This window comes from Canis lupus, chromosome 8 (assembly GCF_011100685.1).
Source record: "Canis lupus familiaris isolate Mischka breed German Shepherd chromosome 8, alternate assembly UU_Cfam_GSD_1.0, whole genome shotgun sequence".
In the NCBI taxonomy this organism is placed as follows: domain Eukaryota; kingdom Metazoa; phylum Chordata; class Mammalia; order Carnivora; family Canidae; genus Canis; species Canis lupus.
Genome location: NC_049229.1, coordinates 70,238,646 through 70,261,402, shown reverse-complemented (window position 1 = coordinate 70,261,402; position 22,757 = coordinate 70,238,646). Strand labels below are relative to the sequence as shown.

At 48.3% G+C, this 22,757-nt stretch overlaps 1 protein-coding gene and 1 long non-coding RNA gene across 8 annotated transcripts in view; one reads left to right on the top strand and one right to left on the bottom strand.

Moving 5' to 3' along the window:
• The window catches only part of PPP2R5C (protein phosphatase 2 regulatory subunit B'gamma), a 123,637-nt gene extending 116,150 nt beyond the window's left edge, over positions 1–7,487 (bottom strand). For 3 of the 6 annotated variants that reach the window (XM_038545748.1, XM_038545747.1, XM_038545751.1), the window contains exons 1-2: positions 7,379–7,485; positions 6,558–6,623 (exon numbers count right to left, since the gene is read on the bottom strand). In XM_038545748.1, coding sequence (XP_038401676.1) covers positions 6,558–6,623; positions 7,379–7,405 — 93 coding nt within the window. In that variant the 5' untranslated portion in view covers positions 7,406–7,485. Of the gene's footprint in view, positions 1–6,557; positions 6,624–7,036; positions 7,202–7,378 lie in introns of those variants that run through there. The other 3 variants (XM_038545745.1, XM_038545749.1, XM_038545746.1) reach the window with 3 other exon arrangements.
• Positions 7,488–8,370: 883 nt separating this feature from the next.
• LOC102152682 overlaps positions 8,371–22,757 on the top strand; it is a 28,846-nt gene continuing 14,459 nt past the window's right edge. The window contains exon 1 of one of the 2 annotated variants that reach the window (XR_005363800.1): positions 8,371–8,793. This is a non-coding gene — a long non-coding RNA (uncharacterized LOC102152682). The remainder of the gene's footprint in view (positions 8,794–22,757) is intronic. The other variant, XR_005363799.1, reaches the window with a different exon arrangement.

Sequence of the window (22,757 nt, the reverse complement as noted above, 5' to 3'; positions counted from 1 at the left end):
GAACTCTTTCTAGAATTATGTATCCTGTAAATGGAGCTTTTCCTGAAGAGGGAGAGGGGTACAACACATGCCTAAGGTCCAACACACTTTCTGGGGCTCCATATTTAATGGTGACCTTGTGTTTGCTGAGGGGCTTTAAAGCATCTATTTCCTCTGGTTGGGTCTTTACAAGAAATGTGCTCCATCTTGTCCCATGTCTTCAGCAGCTGCAGGGTGTGATGGATGGAGGGCCAACTCACTCCCAAGTCTACCCAATGCCCATGAGCAATGGGTGGGACACGTTGTTAACACCAGAAACGGTCAACATTTAAGTTCTTAACAAGTGACAACAATGTTCTTTTTGTCTTTCCCAGTGTTTGTACAGCAAGACACAAAACTTTCTAATATATATATAAAACTTATAAAATAGTTTAAAAAATATACAGTTCACCCTTAACGCAGGTTTGAGTTGTGCAGGCCTACTTTTACACAATTTTTTTCAATAAGTTCACTATGTTTATATGTATTTTCTGTTAGCATTTTCTTTAGCTTACTTTATTGTAATAATACAATATACAATACCTGTACGATATCAGACGTGTTAATTGACTGTTCATGTTACTGGTAAGGCTACCTGTCAACTACGAATAGGCTATTCGTAGTTGTTATGGGGGAATCAACAGTTACACAACAGATTTTTCAGTGTGTACGCTGGGGGGGGGGGGCGTTGTGATTGGGACCCCTAGTCCCTATGTTGTTCATGTATATGTATGTTCTACTGAGAAAAGTTCTCCAAATAAACTAAAAAAAAATACAAAGCACTGAAAATCATATCGGAAACCTATTTAAAGATAAATCCTATTTTGAACTGCTTTAATTAAAACAAGATCTTTTGAGACTATACATCTTACCACCAACCTCTGGTGCTATATAAAGGCTAACTAAAACCAAAACCAAAAACCCTCTTCTTAAAATGTTCACAGGACATTAGAAAAACACCCAAGTACCATAATCTTTTGCTTTAGTCCACTGCTGTTTATTTAAAACAGATTGTACTGAAAGAAAACTCTGCATCAAAATTTCTTTAGAGGATCGAAAGATAAAGAAACATATTTTTTTCTTTCTAATTTATCATATCAGAAAACCAGCAAGCTCACTGATTGGAAGCTCCCTTTCTTCCTGAGAACTTTTTTTTTTTTTTTTTTTTATTTATGATAGTTACAGAGAGAGAGGCAGAGACACAGGCAGAGGGAGAAGCAGGCTCCATGCACCGGGAGCCCGATGTGGGACTCGATCCCGGGTCTCCAGGATCGCGCCCTGGGCCAAAGGCAGGCGCCAAACCACTGCGCCACCCAGGGATCCCTCTTCCTGAGAACTTTTAAAACCCACCAACACACACTTCTTGCCTCCAGGTCCTCACATACACGGCAAGTGCAAAGAAGAACCAAGCTAAATTGCTGTCCTCGAGTGCTTAATCTAGTTAGGGAGGCAGATCGAGATAAACAAAAGTTGTCCAAGGCAGTATAAAAGTTAAGTGACCGGTAGAGCCAATAACTGTTATATGAATTTAAAAAATGGAAAAAACATGGGCCAAGATGGTGAGAAAAGCTTCCTTTAAATTTCAGAATAAATGAACCTGAGCTGGAACTCAGATGACAAAGGGAGTAAGGGGGGGCAATGAGCATGTAAAGGGCGTTCAACAAAACAAGGCTTGGGGGGCTCCTGGAGACACTTTCTAGGGTCCGTGCTTTTACAACACAAAGACATGATTTGCCTTTATAACCATCATTATGCCAATTTTTCACAGGCTGCAAGGCACAGGATATCAAAACAGACAATGCAGGAACAACTCAAAAAGCCAGCTAGCTTCTATGAAGCCAGACATGAAAGGAATTTGCAAAAACATGGTGCAATGCCATTTTTCTCAGAGAATTTTTGTGAATGGTTAGTTCTCGTAAAAACATGCTGCTTATGTCAACATGTACTGGGTGTGTTACTATTAGATGAATTCATGAATATTCTTACAATTTGTTTTAATTTCTAGTAAGAAAAGTTATCAGCTAAAGCTGACCTAAATAAAAGCTCTTCGGGGTCCTAATTTTTAAGAGTGTAAAGGGGTGCTGATGCTCTTTAGGTTTGAACATTGCTATTCTAAAGGAGGAATGTGTGTCAGGCATGATTTGCAAGTGAACGTACATCCTCTGTGGAGAGGTTTTCCTAGGACAGTGGTCTCACCGGGGGCTCTTTTGCCCTCCAGATGTCTGGGAATGTCTGGAGGCACTGTGGGTTTGTCAAAACTGGAGGGTGGGGGGGGGGGACCAGTGGCATCTTGTGGGGAGGGCCGAGAGTGCTGGCAAACCTCCGCCAGTGCGCAGTCTGCAGGGCAGCCCTGCGGGAAGCATCTGGAACATGTGTCAACAGCCCTGAAGGTGGGGTGCCTGTTCAGTACAGCAGATCTCACCTGGGAGGTACTTTAGGGTCTGCCCAGTGCCCTGCTTGTCATATGGAGCAGGAGCGAGCCCTGGAAAGGGATGGGAAGCTCACAGAATCTGCCCCTAACTCACATGCCCTCCAATCCACTGCTGATTATCCCCTCTGCAGAGCCTCTGTCCTGAACACCAGGACTCTAAGCAAAGACGATGCAGCGTGGCTGGGAAAGTGGGCCAAGGCTTGGTGATCAAAAGCAGGAAATTCTACCCCTATATGTAATAGTTACTTAGGAATTGAAAAAAAAAATCTTAAAGTACTGGTTCTTTGGGTCCTGAGTTTCACTGGAGTCCGGTTTAGGGTTGTGTGGAGAAAAAGTGGGAAGAGAATGATGGGCAATGAATGTGGCGGGAAAGCCCCCCGCCCCGCAAGAGCCCGGGCTCAGAATTCAGCCTGTAGACCGTGGCTTTGGTGTTATAGGGGAGAGGAGTTGGGGACTCTCATTGCAGGAGGTGATGATCACAGCTGCCTCCCCAGGAAACACACCAACCAACAAACCACTTCCACTGTCCTCCGGCACTCAAGTTAAAATTCCTGCTACACAGCCGAGACTACAAAGTCCAATTTTCTTAAAAAGATACTCTTCACAAAAATGTTATCTATGTTACCATGTAATGGGTGTTGTTGTTAGATGAATTACTATTATTGAAATTTCAGTTTTAATTTCTGAGACATAAGTCTACCAGCTACACCTATGGGACTTCAGTAAGCCTGGCCCCTGCTCTCTGCAACACCAAGGTGGGTTGGAGGGGAGGCAAAGGGACAGATCATAGAGAGAAAAATGTCATTACTAAAAGTAGAACATGTCAAGATAAGCTAACAAGTTGGGGAGAGGACCATTCAAGTTTCTTTCAAACAACAGATGTTATGTACGAGTTGCTGTAGAGACTTTCAAACAAAGCTAAGCTGAAGCAGGACATAAAATTCGTGACCAGAGAACAACACTCAAAACAACCTTTAATGTGCTTAAAACAAATCACTTTACAAAGACTATTAACACTTTTAAAAGCAAACTGGACACAGTATACAAATTAAAACTACACAAAAAAATTACTGTGGCACGGTCTGATCTTCCAAAATGGACTTCACAAACCTGAGCAATTTATTAAGATTCTGGATATTGATAAAACATGCCTAGTTATGTTTGCACAGCTCTGAAGGTTACACTGAGAACAGGTGCTCAGAGCTGAGTTCTCCAACTTCCTGTTCCCCAGGAGCCCACCTGCAGCCTCACTCCCCAGAAGCATATCATGAAATAGACCCATTAGGACTGGGCAAACTTTGGTTTCCAGGACACATGTGGGTAAGTCAAATTTAAACATCCTACTTGAAAGAGAAGAGAATAAAACAAAACAAAACAAACATATCGATACACATCATTCAAGGAAGCAAGAAATTTCTAGAAAAGTGTGCACAGCAGCAGCTATGACCTTTAATAGTATTTTGTTACATCAGAAGATATTCTCTGCCACACATCCTGCAGGAAAAATTTCTTTCTTTCAAGAGGGGCCATGCCTCATCTATCCCATATAGTTAAAAATGGCCAAATCTGAGACTCACCATATTTTTAAAGGTGAGGTACTAGGGCCACAGAAGTCAGGTGACATCACTTAGTGGCAATCAGGAGTCAGCATTTTTACTACCTAATCCCCAGGTGAAAACACTTGCCCCTCATCCTTCCGACTAACCTCCCCAGGCTGTCTTTTTTTTTTTTTTTTTTTTCCCCAGGCTGTCTTTTAAGAAAAGAGCATTCTGCAGTTCCACGAGACTAGGTTACAGCCAGCCAGAATTTTAGTACAAGGACTTTCCCATTCTTGAAGTGGTGTGTTAAGTCAAACCACCACAGGCCAGGTTCTGTTCTGCTTTTCTCTGTTGAGGTGATTTCCCAAAAGCCTGGCTACTCTGCCCTGGATGGACACCTGTTCTGTGTGGCCCTCGGGCTGGGAAGCCCTGAATATGGTAACTGCTCTCACACAGGTGAGTTCATGGGTGGAGCCGAGGGAGAGCCAGCTGTGAAAGTAGCGTGACATTGAACAGGTCTGAAAAGCAGCACGGGAATAGCAGTCCTATTTGAATTGTTCAGGTTAAAATATTCATGTTCAGAGTAACGTTGACAGGAGAGGGAAAGAGTGCACAATGAGGGTTTCATGCACCTGAGTGGGTCAATCGTATTTGGTCACTGCGTGGAACCAGATATGAAGTGAGATGAAGGCTGAGAAGCAAAACAATTAAAAACAAAACAAAACAAAACAAACCAGGCTCAACCCAAAGTTCATATGAGAATATTGAAGTGCCTCAATTTGTGTTCCCGCAAAAATAATTTACACAGTGACCTGCCAACTGTCATGCTTAACATGCCATGTTGCCTCTGGGATCCTTATGAGGAAGTAGTGAAGGGCCCACCATTTCAGTATTTTTCGGTGGTAATTTCAAGCTCTGTAGCTCCAGCTCTTAGTAGCACTAGAAAAAATACAAAAAGACAAGTGGGGCATCACACTCAGGCACTGCAGGCCACACCTCAAGAGTCTTAAGCATCTGACAGTCTAGGAACCCAATCCACCTTAAAAACACGCATTCTAATTATGAGCGGTTTCATTATCTCTGAGTTAACTGATAGATTTTTGAGGTTCAGACTCAAAATCATTCATCCTTAGAGTCACGTTCTCTCTGCTACAACAGGAATAAATGAACCATACACACTGATATTCTTTGTCACACCAGCAGTGAGAGGAGACAGGTACGTAAGCAAGAAAGGTTTGGGGGAGGGCTGGGAGCCTTAGCAGTTTTAGTGAAATATCAGTAAACAAGAAAAAAGAAAATACACCCTCGCAGGGTGGCCAAATTTCATTTAAATCAATGTAGTCAAAAAAGTGACACGGAAGGAAGCAAGTCAAAAGCAGGAATACCACAGTAAAACGTGATTATGTGCTAAAATAAAGGGCAGGGAAAGACTGGCATGGATAATCCCCAACTACTGATATTTAAGAAACCTTTTGGATTTCTGTTTTTTTGCTTTGGGGAGGGTGACAGATTTGCTGGAACAGACCACCTGCTCAAGAGGACGGAGGCTTGGAATGCACCAAATGATAAGGAAAAGATACCCTCCCCCCCCTCCGCCGGGTTAAGGAAAAAAAAAAAAAAAAAGGCTACTGCCTATAATCAGCAGTTAACTGTGTTTTCCAGACGACTCTGAACTCATTCTAATTCGACTTATAAGAAGGGGTCTGACACTTGCAAACTAATGTCATCTGTGATAAGACCAGGGACCTCGATGATCCAGCTCTGGAGAACGTGACAATCAAGCAATTCTCCGCTACCAATGATCCAAAAGGGCCTGTCAGCTCTGCCTGGGTCCAGACGGCTCCAGAATCCTTAGCCTGAGGTTCTAGTTCAACAACTACTCACAAGGAAGAAAAGGCAAAGTGCTGACTCTGCAAATATTCTCAAAGCACAACTGTGCCAAACAATGACATCAACCCCACTAGGTAGACACAGTCCTCACGGAGCCCACAGGTGAGAAGGGAAAGAAGTCAGAACTGGCCAATGGAGAGAGGAAAAAAAAAAAAAACAAGTGAAAAGATGAGGGAGGACTGTAAACAGTAAGGTACCAACACTACTGGGGAAAGAGGCTCTGGGAATCGGACATCAACAGAGGAGCCAGTGTGAGACTGAAGCAGCGAAGACCGCACCAGGGTAGCAAAGGTGATGGAAGGAGGAGCCACGGAGAGGGACGGACCTGACCTGGCGGCTTGTGAAGGAAGGAAGGGGAGGGTCTGAAAGCTAAAACGAGCCTGAACAACAGTGGTGAAACCAGTCTCTGCAGGAGGGCTGCTGCCTATGAGGTGGGGGTTAGGAACTTAATACCAGCCGCCCAGATTACACCTTCCATCTCTCTTTTCCCAGCCCGAGATATTAAAAACTGAAAGAACTGACGTTTCAGGTCATGAGAAAGACTACGAGGAAAAACTCATGCAGGGAAACGTTCTAGAAGAGCCTGGTTTCCTCCACACTGTTTTTCTGCCCTTAGAGTTAAAACGTGTTCATGAAGGGGGGAGGGGGGGGAGGGAAAGGGAATATCGGAGAGCAGTTACCTCTGATTCTATTATGTCTTGTCCTTCTTTTGAACTTTTTCCACTTTTCCCTGCTTTTGGTGATTCCTGGGAAACATCAAGCAAATCAATTAGGCTTCTCGGTTTTTCGACGGCTACCCATCAGATAAGCCAAAGCGCGGCTTTAAAAACGGACTCGCGCTGTTTAACCGGCGCTCCGGACCATTTTAATCGGTACCATCGAGAAATCCCGACTCCTGTTGGAGACACACCAGGGCGAGGCGACTCCCCCGCCCCCAGATTCAGACCCTCCCTGTTTGCTCGACGTGTGCTTGGCGTCGGAAACTTGAGGCAGGAGCCGAGAAGCGCACGTCTGCGGGGTCCCCAGCACATCCCTTCCGGGCCTCGCACCCTAAACCCCGAGAGCTGGGATTTCGGGCGGGATCCGAGGCGCTGGCTACCGGGCTCCACCTGGAGCAGCAACGTACCCCCCACCCCCAGATGCAACGCAGCACACTCACAGCCATCACCGCCGCCACCCGGGATAATAATAGTATTTCAGAGCGTCCCCCCGGAGAGGAGGCAGGTCTTCACCGCAGCGGGGAGCGGGCTCCATGGGCTCCCCTCCTCCGGCCCGGGGTCCCTCCAGCCCCCGCCCCGGGCCAACCACCTCCGGCCGCACCTGCCCCCGCCCGCGCCCCCGCCCCGCGCGCCGCCCCCGCCGCCGCCCCCGCCCCCGCCCCGCACGCCGGCCCGGGCAGTCGCGACCCCCGCAGCCCGGGCGGCGCCCCCGCGCCCTGGGACCCCGCCCCGCGCGGCCCCTGCCCCTCCCCAGGCGGCCGGCGGCCCGGGCCCGGACTCACTTTCTCCTTCTTGTTTTTATTCGGCATGGCTGGTGCTCACCGCCGCCGCCTGCGCCCCGCAGCAGCAGCAGCAGCAGCAGCGCCCCCCCGCCCCCGCCCCGGCCGCCGCGACCCCCGGCCGCCGCCGCCGCCGCCGCCCGGGGACCGAGTTGCTCGCTCGCCCGCACTTCCCCTTCTCCAGGCTCCCACAGGCTGCGGCAGCCGCGGCGGCGGCGGCGGCGGCGGCAGCGGCGGCGGCGGCGTCTCTCCGCCCCTCCCCCGGCCCGCCCCGCCCCGCCCCTCCCCCCGGCCCAGGCCCCGGCCCCGGCCCGCCGCCCCCGCCCCGCCCCGCCCCCGCGCCGGCCCCGCCCCCCGGCTCCAGGCCGCTCGCCATTGGCCGACGCGCCCTCACGTGCCCCAACGCTCCCCCCGAGGCCACGCCCCCCGCGCGCGGCCCCGCCCCCGCGGCCCTCCTCCCCGCGCCGCGCCGCGCTCCGGCTCCCGGGGCCTCGTCGGCGGTGCCGGTGCGCCGCGGCGGCCACGGGGCGGCCGGGGGAGCCGAGCCCAGGCTGGGAAGCGGGCGTGGGGCTGCGCGCGGCGCAGGCGCGGGACGGAGACAGCAGGGGGCGAGCCAGGCGTGCAACAGGCACGCTTGAAACGGACGGCAGCAACTACTGCAGCCGGCGGGACGTGGGCAGGCGCGACCGGAGGCCTCCGGACCTCGCCGCCGCCGCCGCCGCCGCCGCGCTAGCCAGGCTCCCAGGCGCCCGCGCGCCGGCGCACAGGACGGGATGCGGAGGCCCGCGGCCGCGCGAGCGGCGGTTTCGCTGGACCCCCGCCGGCCCCGCCCCCGGCCGGAGGCCCCGCCCACACGGCGCCGGAGGCCCCGCCCCCGAGCCCCCCTCCGTCTCCCCCCACGTCTGGCCCCGCCCCTCAGGTCAGGCTCCCGCTGCGCCAATGGGGTTTGAGTTTACTCTTTGCTTTGGCTTGAGCGTAAACCACGTGAGGAGGCTTCTGCCTCGTGACCAGGGCGTCACGTGACGCCCCTCTCCGCGCTCGCCGCTCTGGGGCCCGGCGCTCTCCCGGGGAAGGAGGGCGACTCTGATGAGCTACTAACGCAGCGTGTCTGGTGGCACAAACTCCGGGGACCGCTCCTGAGAGGCGTGGAGGCTCGTCGCCCAGAAATGTGTAGGGCGATGAGGCGCTGGGACTGGACGGGCTCCCGTGTGACGGGCGCGGCCACGCCCCTGCCGCCCCGGGGGCCCGGCTGGATCTTCTTGGAGATCGTTGCGCCCCGTTGGGCACCCGGTTTTCGCTCTTGAAAGTTGCTAGGCAAAGCATTTTCGGTTATTTTGTTCTTCGCCGCGACGGGAGGGCTAACAGAAGAAGGAGAAGGAAAAGATCTAAAGTGAGGAGTGTCGTGGGAGGTCCTGAAAGTAAGTGCTGCCCGCAGGTGTCTGAATCCGCGTCTGCAGGCGGGTGTCGGCAGGTGAACGGCCGTTTGTGCACAAGAGGCGGTTTTAAGTGGTTTCATCGTTGCTCAAAAACAAATAGTTAAAAAAAAAACAACAACAACAGGGGGTGTAGAAGAGTGTCCTCCATTAACTTAGTTACGCTTCATTTTTAAAATAAAGCACATGCTAGCGTACATCCGTATCAGAAAGGAGTCGCTCTGCACCTGTGTGTGACCATGAGGCTCTAAGGGGGCCGAGGGTCTTCTCGGAGGCATGTCTGTGCCTCGGGTATCCTCGTGTTGTAGCTCCTGCTGCGTGTCGCGCATCAGTCGCTCAGCAGACATTTGTGTGATGCCCACTGTGTGCAAACCACGGGGCAGGGGAATCCACCAGGGACAAGGCACTGCCCTTGTCGGCTTGCACGCCCCATCCTGGAGGTGGAAGCAAGAACGCCAGCGATCAGAAGGATGTAGCATTCCGCAAGTCCACGTGGGCTGGGCCGAGAGGGTCTGGCTCAGCAGCACGCGAGAGCCCTGCACAGGAGTATTTTGTCATGGCTAGAGGTGAGAGTCAGAATCGGAAGCCTCTGACTGGTCTTGCCAAGGAATTGGACTTTTTTTTTTTTTTTTTTTGGAATGTGACTTAGGGTCACTGAAGGATATTAAACTGGGGAGTGACATACTCACATGTGCACGAGGAAGACATCTGTGGCAGGCATGTTGGGGGTGGAGTAAAGGCAGCAACCTTTAGGAGAGCAACCAGGATGGAGTTAGGGTCCAGGTGTGTGCCAGGGCATGGCAGAGGCGCAGGCAGCAGGAAAGCCTGCTGGAAGGCAGGTTGTTCCCTAAGTAGCTGCAGTGTGTTCAAGTGGCCAATTTGAGTTCCTGTCCTAAATTTTGATTTACTGGTTCAAACAGGCAGGACAGATGGCCCAGTCAAGAAGATCTAACTGGGGGAAAAAAAAAAAAAAAAAAAAAAGGTCTAACTGGAAATAAAAGAAGGAAAGATCTAGGTCCAGAGGCATACAGTACTCAGTAATCTTACTTGCCACCAAGCGGACAGTGGTTTGATGTGTGGTGCTATTGAGTTCCAAAGACACCCCCGAAGATTGCCACCTCAAGGCCCAAGAACACCCAAAGAGCTCTGTTAGATGAAGAAAAGCCTCCTGCTTGGCTCTTGAGGAGCTTTGACAAATGCCAGGAGCCAGTTGCTCCTGCTAGCTGGGAGTAAACACCACCCAGTCCCGCAGCACATCATGCCCAGAGTCCTTCCCTAAGCAACTAAAACCTCTAGGGAGATTCTGAAAACTTAAAGTTTCACAGGTTAGTTCTAAAACAATCTATGAACGTTCTAAAAAAGTGTTCTAAATATTTCAACAAGTTTCTAATGCAAGTAGTAAAGAAAAAGGGAAATGATCCCAAAATTAATTTCATTTTCCTGTAAGTGGGATGAAAAACAGTCCCCTCCTTTTTCCCCTCCCAAATCCCCAAGTCCAGTGGAAGCAATAAGACAGGACAGAAATAACCCAAGGTGGAGAGAGAATGCCCTCAGAGCATTATAGATGATGGATAAGGAGGTTTTGGAGAGAGGAGGGCTCCTTCAGAGACGCAGGCAGCAGGAAGCCTGCTGGAAGGCAAGTTGTCCCTAAGTATCTGCAGTGTGTTCAAGGGGCCAGTGTGAGTTCCTGTCCTAAATTTTGATTTACTGGTTCAGGCAGGACAGATGGCCCAGTCAAGAAGGTGTAACTGGAAATAAATGAAAGAAATATCTAGGTACAAAGGCATACAGGGCTCAAACAAACGGGAGACAGAGAGGAAAGTGTGCTGGGGCTGATAGTCTGGGAGCTGTCCCTATTCCCACTCCTCCCACAAACCCTCAACCTGATGGTTCTTAAATAGGGGTGATTTTGTTCCCCAGGGGACACCTGGCAGTATCTGTACACATTTTTGATGGTCACAACTGGGAGTGTGTGTGTGTAGGGTGCCACTAGCATCTAGTGGTTAGAAGCTAGGGATGCTGCTAAATATCCTACACTGCACAGGGCAGCCCCTCGTAACAAAGTATCCTCCCGCCCCAAATGTCAACAGTGCTGAGATGGAGAAACCTGGGTCTAAACCCACGTCAAACGGATGTGATGCAATCCACCCTTTCCCCTTTGTGGTTACCGAGAGCTGCAGAAGGTAATGGGTGTGAAAGCCAGAACTGTTAGAGCTGCAGAAGGTAATGGGTCTGAAAGCCAGAACTGTGTTTACAGGCCTCATTTAAGAAGAAATTGTCCATCTGGACAGAACTCTGTAGTTTGCTGAATGTAACACGCACACACAGTCTCTCTCTCTCTCTCTCTCTCTCTCTCTCCCTCTCCCTCTCCCTCTCCCTCTCTCATCATTTTTCTGTCCTTGACAGAAAACCTAGAGAAAGAAAAGGTCAGCTGTGTCTTAGAAAGATGAGAGCAACACTCTGCTACAGTCCAGGTCCTGACCACCTCCCAGGACAGCTGCACTGGCCACCATCAGCGTTAGAGCTGAAAGGTGGTGAGACAGCCTTTCCAAAACCATTCTGAATTGTGGTAAAATACACATAATTAAAAATTCAGGGGCAGTCCCGGTGGTGCAGCGGTTTAGTGCCGCCTGCAGCCCAGGGTGTGATCCTGGAGACGCAGGATCGAGTCCCACATCAGGCTCCTTGCATGGAGCCTGCTTCTCCCTCTGCCTGTGTCTCTGCCTCTCTCTCTCTCTCTCTCTGTGTCTATCATGAATAAATAAAATCTTAAAAAAATAAAATTCACCACGTTATCCATTAAAATGTACAGTTCAGTGCTGGTAAGTATATTCATATCTTCACATCCAATTTTTTTTTTTCATCTTGCGAAACTGAAACAGCCCTCATTCCCTGCTTCACCCAACCCTGGAACCCACCATTCTGCTTTCCATCTCTTTGGATCTGACAACTCTAAGTACCTCGTATAAGAGGAATCATACAGTATTTGTCCTGCTGAGTCTGGCTTATTTCACTTGGTGTAATGTCTTCAAGGTTCATCTGCATCGTAGCATGTGATAGAACTTACCCCTTTTTAAGGCTGAGTAATATTCCATTGTGTGGGTAGACCACATTTTGTTTATCCTTCATCCTTTGATGAACACTTGGGTTGCGTCCACTTCTTGGCTATTGTGAATAATGTTGCTATGAACATGGGTGTGCGGATACCTCTTTGAGACTGTGCTTTCAAATCGTTGGTATATACCCAGAAGCAGAGTTGCTCGGTCATATGGTGATTCTATTTTTAATTTTTTGAGTGTCCTTCATGCTGTTCACCACAGTGGCTGCACCATTTTACATTCTCACCAACAGTGCACTAGGGTTCCAATTTCTCCACAACTTCAGCAACACTTGCTATTTTATTTTATTTTATTTTATTTTATTTTATTTATTTTATTTTTATTTATTTTATTTTATTTATTTTATTTTATTTTAATTTTTTTTTTTTGATAATGGCTAACCTGACTGGTAGGAGGTGATATCTCATTGTGGTTTTCATTTGCATTTCTCTAGTTATTAGTGATATTGAGCATCTTTTCATATGCTTGTTGCTATTTTTATACCCTCCTTGGGGAAATACCTAGTCAAGTCCTTTGTCCATTTTTAAATTGGGTTGTTTGATTTTTTTTTTGTTGTTAAATTGTAGGAGTTCCTTAAATATTCTGGTTGTGAACTCTGGTCTGAATCGTATTTTCTCCCATTCTGTAGGATGATTTTTTACTCTGTTGATTGTGTTCTTTGATGCACAGAAATTTAAATTTTGCCGTCGTCCATTTTTCTCTTTTGCTGTTTGTGTTTTTGGTGCTCTGTCCAAGGAATCATTGACAATTCCAACGTCAGGAAGCTTTTCTCCTTTTTTTTTTTTCCTGAGAGTTTTATAGTTTTAGCTCTTATGTTTAGATCTTTGATCCATTTTGAGTCAATTTCAGGTTCATTCTTTTGCATGTGAATATCCAGTTTTCCCAAAACCATTTCTTTTTTTTTTTTATTTTTTTATTTTTTATTTATTTATTCGAGAGAGAGAGAGAGAGAGAGACACAGGCAGAGGGAGAAGCAGGCTCCATGCACCGGGAGCCCGACGTGGGATTCGATCCCGGGTCTCCAGGATCGCGCCCTGGGCCAAAGGCAGGCGCCAAACCGCTGCGCCACCCAGGGATCCCTCCCAAAACCATTTCTTGAACAGACTGTCCTTTTCCCCATGAGTGGTCTTGGCACCCTTGTTGAAGACCATTGACTGTCTATGTGAGGATTTATTTCGGGGCTCTTTATTCTAGTCTGCTCTCTCCCATTGCCTGTCTTTATGCCAGCCTGCTCTTCTGATTACTGTAGCTTTGCATAATATTTTGAAACCAGGAAGTGTGAGGTCTCCAACTTTGTTCTTCTTTTTCGAGATCACTTTGGCTATTCAGGATCCCTTGAGATTCCACATGCATTTTGAGATGGATTTTTCTTTCTTAAAAAAATTCCATTGGGATTCTGATATTGCATTAAATCTATAGATTGCTTTGGGTAGTTTTGATACATTAAGAACATTAAGCCTCTCACGCCATAAACACAGGATGTCTTTCAATTTATTTGTGTTGTCTTTAATTTTTTCAACAATGTTTTACAGTTTCTGGTGCATAAATCTTTTACATGTTAAGTTTATTCTAAAGTATTTTCTTCTTGATGCTATTATAAATGGAATTATTTCCTTAATTTCTTTTTTGGAGTGTTTGTGTTTAGTCCACATAAACACAACTGATTTTTATATATTGATTTTTGTATCCTGCAACTTTGCTGAATTCATCGATTAGTTTTAACCATTTTTTACAAATGGAATTGTTAGGGTTTTCTGTATTGTAAGAGCATGTTGTCTGCAGAGATAAGTTTACTTTTTCTTTTCCAATTTGAATGCCCTTGCTTTCTTTTTCTTGCCTTGTTGTTCTGGTTGGAACAATTGCTGTGCTGAATAGAACCAGTAAAAGCCATCATCCTTGTCTTCTTCCTGATCTTAGAGCAAAAATGTTCAGTTGTTCACCTTTGAGTATAAAGTGAACTATTGGCTTTTTATATATAGCCATTATTGTAATGAAGTAGTTTCATTCTATTCTTAGTTTATTGAGTGTTTTTATCAGGGAGTGTTAAATTTTGTCAAGTGCTTTTTCTGCATCAATTGAGATGATCATGTGTTTTTTTCTTTTATATTGTTGAGTAGTATATTCTAGCAATTGATTTTCGTATGTTGAACCATCTTTGCATTTCAGAAATAAATTCGAGTTGGCCATGATATATAGTCTTTTTAATGTGCTGCTGAAATCTTTTTGCTAGTATTTTGTTGAAGATTGTTGTATTGATATTTGTCAGGGATATTGTCTAAATTTCTTTATTATAGCATATTTGTCAGGCTTTGGCATCATGCTGATTTCATCGAATGAGTTTGGAGGTGCTCTTTCCTCTTGAATTTTTTGAAATAATTTAAGGACTGATGTTAATTCTTCAATTTGTTTGGTAGGATTCACCAGTGAAGATGGTCCCGGGCTTTTCTTTGTCAAGAGGTTTTTGATTGTTGATTCGATGAGATTGTCTTTTCAGGATATATATTTTAACTTCTGCGTCTAAACAAATTTCCCTTCCAGAGGACTAGTCCTTCACTTTCAAAAGTTATGTGCTTTTTATAACCATGTACTTTCCTCAGAAGATTGTTAGAACATGGTTTTGGAAGAGTAAGCTCTGAAGTCATTACTTTATTGCCATGTACATTTTCTTCTTAAATAGAAAAACAAAAACAAAAACAAGCAAACCTTGACAATATTCTCAACTTAACTTGGCATACAATGATTTCTGGTGTCTCCAGATAGCAAATGTACTCAGAAGATAAAGAAGAGTTGCCACCATTTCAGGTATGTAAGAGGACGTGGACTGTGCAGCAGCCTTTATCAAACCATGAGTTCTGACTCACAGTAGACAGATAGATCCAGGACTAATGACAGAAGGTCTTTAATCTGGTAAGCGCCCAGATAGGGAGGTCAACAGGCCCTGGCAGCTGCGAATTCATGGGAAAGGCAGAGAATTGGTACAGAGGATCCCAAGTCCTGCCACTTGCTGTTTGCACATGTTGTGCAAGTTTGCAGGGCTGAGTTTCTGTGGTTTCTCAAAGTTGTGATAACCTACCTAGGCTAGAAAAAAAAAAAACAAACAGTTGGACCCAGGATTCCACCAACTGGCCCAACAGGGCTCCTAGAGTCCTCAGGGGTGTTCCTCAGTGAACCTGTGATGTGCCAAAACAGCACTGACTTTGAAGTTAGAGCCATCTCCCACTTTCATCCATCTCTCCAGCCACCCATTCATTCTTTACTGAGCCTTACTAGCCATGTCTTGTTCACTTAATCACTATGGGGCTTGGCTCCCTCATCAACTCCATGGAGATTAAAAATGCCCCCTTGAAGGCCAGGGAGAAATGGGATGGGGATGAAGGAGTGTACCTGTTGTGATGAACACCAGATGATGTACAGAAGTGTTGCATCACTATATAGTACACCCGAAACTAACATCACACTGTATGTTAACTAACTGGAATTAAAATAAAAATTTTAAAAAATGCCCCCCTTGTAAGATCTTTGTAAGAGATGAGAAAAAACTTATATAGAGTTCCCAGCGCAAGGTCTGGTCAGAGCTGGCTTCATGGGTCTGTGACCTGTGTGGTCACTCTGGGCCACGTGCAGAACGCACCATGCTTTGGTTAATGCTCAGACATTATCATCTTGAAATTATTACTGTTTTTGGACAAGGGGCCCCACATGTGTTTGTGGAAGTTCCTTCCAATTTACAAAAAGCTGCAAAAATAAAGTCAGTGGAGAGAACTCCCATATACCTTTTACTCAGATTCATGTATTGTTAACATTTTACCCCATTTGCTTTGTCTACAATTTTTTTTCTGATTCATATAAGTCACTTGTATTATGGCGCTTTCTCCCCAAATACTTGAGTCTGTATGTCCTAAGAATAGGGACATTCTCTTATATAAGCGTGACACATGAGTTTGCATTGATACAATACCGGAACCGACATCTCACATTCTAGTTTTGTCAGTTGACCAAGGTAGACCTTCCACCACACTGTTTCCCTCCAGTGTAGGATCCAGCCCCCAGGGTTAGGTGTTGCCCTGAATGGTCATGTCTCCTTAGCCTCCTTCAATCTGGAATTTTTCTATAACCTTTCATTGTCTTTATTGATGCTAACAATTCATTTTTTTATTAAAACTTTTAAAAAATTAATTAATTTTTTTTTCAAGTCTGCTACATGCCCAGTGTGGAGCCCAACATGGGGCTTGAGCTGATGACCCAGAGATCAAGACCTGAGCTGAGATCAAGAGATGCTTAACTGACTGAGCCACCCAGGCGACCCTGATACTGACATTTGAAAAGAGTACAGCTCCTCCTCCCATTTTATATTTGAACATTCCTCATTTCCGTTGTCTGATGTTTCCTTTGATTTGCTTGAGGTTGTTGCATCTTTCTCGAGATCATGCTTCTGGAGACAGCAATGCCCTCAGCTTTTCATGGTGACTCCAGATGCTGGCCTGAGTCAAAATTTTGAAGCAAGAGCAAGTTTTCCTTGGGTGACCCTGACGTCCCTTTGTGCCTTCCTTTCCTGCCTACGTAGCCCTAATGCAAATCTGCTCTATGAGAAGAGTGTGTAACGCATCTATGCTGAGATAGAAGTAGGACCGTTTGGACCATCTTTCCGTGCTTTACCCTTTTGATCTGCATGAGCTCTGTCCCTGGCATGCACACAGCACTGCTTGGGCTTCCTCCGTGCCAAGGAATAGGAACCGCTCTAAGCTAACTTAAAGAAAAACTGGGGGCACCTGGATGGTTCCGTGGGTTAAGTGTCTGACTCGATCTCGGCTCAGGTCTTGATCTCAGGGTTGTGAGTTCACGCCTCACATTGCGCTCCATGGAGCCTCCTTAAAAAACAAACTGGAGGTCGGATGAGGGAGTCAGCCATGTCAGGTATCAGGAGAGAGCATTGCAGCGTAAGGACCAACCAGTGCAAAGGCCCTGAGGCATAAATTGACATCGGCAATGCAGTCTGACTTAGACCATGAAAGCGTCGCTTTGGCTGAAGGGCAAGGGCAGATGTGTATGAGGGTGGGTGGAAGAAGCTGGGATGCTAATTGGCAGCTTTCACAGCAATCGTGGCTGGGCATCAAGTTGACTTGAGCTATTTTTTCCATCATAAATTGCTGCTGGTACTGACTGGATAATTTCACGTCCTCATTATTTTCGGGCTCATTCTGCTGCTGAGATGACACTGACCAGCATGGTAATACTGTAAGCATTTTACAGACTGCTGCCTGAATTGGCTTTGACGTGATGGGGAAGGCCTCATTACAGCCATGTGCCTTTTCTTTTTTCAAAATCTAACTTGTGCCAAAAGGAAAATACAGATTGCGCAGATTTGGGCAAGCACAGGTAAACAAGAGAAAGAAATGTTCATAATTTTTTATAACCCCATCTTCTGAAGACTGCTTTCCCTGTCTTGTGTATGTGTTTCCAGTTTTTTCCCAGTACATATATGTTTGTGTGTGTGTGTGTGTGTGGCATGAATGTGATCACACTAACCCTGCAGTTCCACAGCTGAACTGTGAGTCATGGCACCAAGACTTGCTCCTGCGGCTCAGTCTGTGGACCCTCCTGCCCAGGAAATGGGCTTTCTCTGGAATCTCCTGCCCCCGTATCACAATCCCCTTCATCCCCCTTCCTCATCAGAGCCCCTAATCTCTCCCTCTGTTGAGCCCCAGAGCGGGCTCCTCTCTGAGACCATATGTGCATCTCACACCGCCCACCACCACGTTGCTGATGTAGAGACCCTCCAGGGGCACGAGGGGCTCTAGTCCAGGGTCATCCTCCAGCCCTGCGTCTCTGACTCTGTCAGAGTCTCCTGTTTGCATCTCTGGGCTGGTGGATGTGGATGCCCTGACTCAACGTTGGTGGCCAAGGGGAGCCTTGGCTCAGACTCTCCTTCCAGATCTTTCCACCACTGGCTGCCTTGGGTGGAACATCCCTTGTTCTGACCCCTGGGGTCTGGCCCCAGTCTCCTCAGTCAGCATCCTGGTTTGGTCATCTACTCCCCAGAATAAAGAGTTGAAGTATCAGGAGTCTTTTCAGGGGCCCCTGGACATCCATCGATTTCTCCCCTGATCAATTCTGCCCACTGTTGTCAGCGGCCTTCCTCTGACACGGGCTGGATCGGGTCACATCCATCTTCATCTTCTACGGCACCAGCAAGACAAATTGAACTCTGAGGCGTGCCAGGAGGGCCCTGTGAGCTCTGCCCCGCACCTGAGCTCCATCCACCGCCCTCCCGGTTACCCCCCATCCCGCCACCAGCGTGGTCTGCTCTGCCTCCACCTGTGCTGGGCTTCCCCAGCCTCCTGACCTGTTGAAATCCTTCTTGTTCTTCAAACTCGGCTCAAAGTCCACTCCATCCCTGCCACTTGTCCCCTTCTCCTCTGGGAGCCACTCCCTTTTCTGTGGCTTCAAGCTCCTCTTAGCACCTGTCAGCCTTATCTGGCATTCTTGTGGGCTGCTCACCTGTCCACTCCCCATCTCTTGCCTGGGATCTCTCGCCTCTTGTGTGCTGGGCTCACTACTTCAGCCCGCTGTGCAGAGCCAGGCTGGGTCCGCACGCCAGCTCTCTACTTCCTATTCCCCACCGCAGGGAACGGCTGGACCTCTAGCCACGGTTGCCACATCTGTAAAATGGGCATAATATTTGTGCCTCCTGTAGACATCGGAATGAAAAAGACAAGGTGTGACTGAATCTCTCTCCCTGATGCATCTGTAACTCTGTTAGGGGCAGGAATCCCAGCACATGCATCTCGGTCTCCCCACCCCTCCCACCCCACCGTACCCCTCCCCTTCCGAGTACCGTGTGTGGTATGCAGAAGTCGCTCAATCAACGATCGTGGAACTGAGCTGTCAGGCAAGTCGTGTGCTCCTTGCATGAAAGATGCTTCCTGTATTCCCATGGCACCTGGCATATTGTAGCCGCTCAGTAAATGTGTTTCACACTGAACATGGGGGTGCATTCCTCTGGAACTTGAAGCCATGGCCTCACTATGTGTCAGCACGTTGTGGCCAACTGCTGACTCATGCTGGTTTCCTTGCATCCCGCAGGAGCAACGAAAAGTGGCATGAAGGGAAAGAGGGGCCATATGCCCAACAGATCTTCCCTGAGATGCTCGGCGTCTATAATTATTCACTGTTTGCAGGGAAAAGATGGCATTCTAATTTATGCGCTTGGCATTCTCGTTCTTGTCGTGCCCAAAACCCTTCTGCCCGGCATCACTCAGTGTCCACCCGCCGCAGAGGCTGCTTTCACCACAAATATTTGCCCTTCCCTTCCCTTCCTTTTCTCTCTTCTTTCCTTTCCTTTTTATTGAAGAATAAAGCAGAGCTCTCAAAAGACCAGTTTAAAATAATTTCCAGAGGTATTTGAATTATTAAGATTCTGCATGAAGCATCACATGAAATGCCTTTAATCTACAGTAGGCTACACCAGAGACGTGACGTAACTTCAAAACACGCTCCAAAGCCATGATCTGCCCCGTGCAAGGTGGGGTGAGTCTGCGAGAGTGCGCCAGATGCTGTCACTCGGAGCCCAATATCCTACACCCTACAAAACGAGGCTGGCCTGTGGTGGCACAAAATAAACGAGGCTATTTTGGACCCAAACTATGATTAGTTTTTCTGGATGTTGCTGAAGGCTATAAAATACTCAGCCCACCCACATATGACTTGTATGCTGAATAACCTGCAGCTGTTACAAATCCATATTAAATCAATTTTATGGGCATTTATTCAGTACCTACTCTGTGCTGGATGATGAGCCAGGGGCCGTGAGGACTCCTGGCTCCACTTGACAGGTGGACTCTGTGAACTGTGAGGACTCCATGGGCTCCACTTCACGGGTGGCTGGAGAGGGGCTCATGTCAGGGGCAAGTAGAGGACATCGTGAAGTCGGTCCTGCAGACCCGGGCACCCAGACTCAGGCCCTGGCACACAGTAGGTGCTCCATGGTTGCTCCTGGCATGAATGAATTGACAGCACTCACCCTGTCCAGCACCTCCATGTGGTTATCTCATTCTGGGATGTCAACAGGGCAGGTGTATTAGTGTCCCAGGGCTGCTATTACAAAATGCCACAAAATGGGGTCCTTAAACAACAGGAATGTATTGGCTTACAGTTCTGGAGCCGAGGGGTCTGAAATCAAGGTGTCAGTAGGCTTGCCTCCTGAGGGCCTTGAGGGAAGGAGGTGTCCCAGCCCACCCCCCGCTGGCTTGCAGATGGCCATCTTCTCCCTATGTCATCCCACTATCCGTGTGTATCTGTGTCCCAGCTTCTCATCCTTTAAATTTTTTAATTTTTTAATTTTTTATTTATGATAGTCACAGAGAGAGAGAGAGAGAGGCAGAGACACAGGCAGAGGGAGAAGCAGGCTCCATGCACCGGGAGCCCGACGTGGGATTCGATCCTGGGTCTCCAGGATCGCGCCCTGGGCCAAAGGCAGGCGCTAAACCGCTGTGCCACCAGGGATCCCCCCAGCTTCTCATCCTTAAGAGGACACCAGTCCTATTGGATTAGGACCCACCCTTATGACCTCATTCAATTTTTAAAAAATATTTTATTTATTTATTCATGAAAGACACACACAGAGAGGCAGAGATGCAGGCAGAGGGAGAAGCAGGCTCCATGCAGGAAGCCTGATGTGGGACTCAATTCCGGGTCTCCAGGATCAGGCCCTGGGCTGAAGGCAGTGCTAAACCGCTGAGCCACCTGGGCTGCCCTCAATTTTTTAATTAAAATTTTATTTATTTGTTTATGAGATAGAGACAGAGACACAGGCAGAGGGAGAAGCAGGCTCCTTGTGGGGAGCCCGATGTGGGACTCGATCCCAGGACCCCGGAATCACACCCTAAACTGAAGGCAGACGCTCAACCTTTGAGCCATCCAGGTGCCCCTGACCTCATTTCAACTTGATCATCTCTACAAAGACCCCATCTCCACATATGGTTTCGCTCTGAGGTGCTAGGTGGCAGGACTCCAGCATGTAGTTTGGGGGGAGAGGTGGGACACAATTCAACCCATAACAGTGTGAGAGGTGACCTGGTGGCCTTGGGGTCAGAGAGAGTTAACAGTTGGTCCAGGTCACATGACTAGGATGAGTTTACATCAGAACCCGTTGCTTTGAGTCCCCACACTTCCCCACCGTCCACAAGGCCCCTCCATGCAGATGAGGCAGGGGGACAGTGCGCCCTGAGGGAGCATGAGCCATTGTGGAGAGGAGGCCCTGGCAGTGGGGTCCACATCACATCCCCAACATTGCCTGGAGGTGAGCTCATGTTGGCAATCGAGTGTGGGAATGGTTTCTCTCAGGTAGGAACTCCTTTGCAACCGAGTTCTAAATCCTAGGTGGGGGGGGGGGGGCGGAAGCCCCAGGCAGTTGACATAAGTGGGGGAAAGGTGGGGAGGGATTGCCTAGGAGTCCAAAGGTGGCAGGGAGGGGTTGTTTATGAGAAAATAGTTCACGCCCTGAACCTCGAGCAGAGTTAAGTCTTGGAAGAGTTCAAAGTCTTAAATCGGGCTGGAGAGGTTTTCTTGAGGTGATAAGTGGGAGGCAGAAGGAATTCTTCTGGAGAGGAGGGGGGTAGGAGCCTTCCCTCCCTTGCTGCAAGCTGGGAGAGAGCCGGTGTGCCCAGCGTCGTCCGAAGCAGCATCCAGACAGGAGAGGCCTCCTGCCCTCCGCTGCCTGGGAGCCCACGGAGCCCTGCCTCCCTGTCTCCCCCACCAGCGGGCCAGGGTACTGCAAACAGGAGTCGGTTGCAAAGTGCCTGTGACCGGTTAGGAACGCCTACAGGGTTTAGAGGCAGGCGGTGTTCTGAGCACCGTGTGGGGAAGCCCTAGCGCGGCAGCTCAGCTCCTGCTGCCAGCCCTCCCCTCCCGGGGTCACTGCGTCAGCCTCCCTAGCTGGGGTCCCAGCCAGGCCACCACGACAATAGGGGCTGAGTGTGTCAGGGGCCTCCACGAAAGTCGGGGACCGACAAATACCTATGTTGATGTTACATCAACTTCATGGATTGATTATATTGAGCATTAACAGAAAGCTACCTTGAAAAACAGTTGCTGGGTTAGATTTTCCTATTTTGTAAGGATTCTTCAGGGTACATTATCTCCTTGAAACCTGGGGGCATTTGGGGGCTCATGCTCAGGGCCCAGCACTTTTGAGGGCTCCACACTGGCCCAGCACCTTCAGCAGAACTAGCTGGCCTGGAAGGCTGGGGGCACGAAGCCCATGGGGAGCCCACACCCCGTACCCCTCTAGACCACATTTTGGGTACCTGGGGCCCTGCAAGTCCTTGCTCTCAAACCCTACTTAGGGAGACTTCTCTCTCTCCAGGGTCCTCCTAGAAACCATCACACCGCTGGGCGCACCAGGCTAGGCCAGAGGGCCAGGGGACAGCCGCTTAAGGGGCAAGGTGCTGGAATGTGGGCATGAGGGCCGCGTAGACAGGGATCTGCCTCCACCCACACTCTTGCCCCGGCCTCACAGACGGGAGGAGCAGGTCTGCAGGCTCGCACAGTAATCCGTCAGTGAGTTATAGCCAAGACTCAATGGAGTGTGTTACTCCCAACCAAAGAATTTCAAAAGCAAATTAAAAAAATCAGATACATTTTATCACAAAGCAGAATTAAATCTAAGTGTACTTGATGGGATGAGCACTGGGTGTTATTCTGTATGTTGGTAAATTGAACACCAATAAAAAATTAATTTATTAAAAAAATAAATCTAAGTGTAGTTGGAGGGTATATTCCAATGTGTTGGATCCGATGCTCACCATAGCTTCTCAAACCGGGAACCCTGCC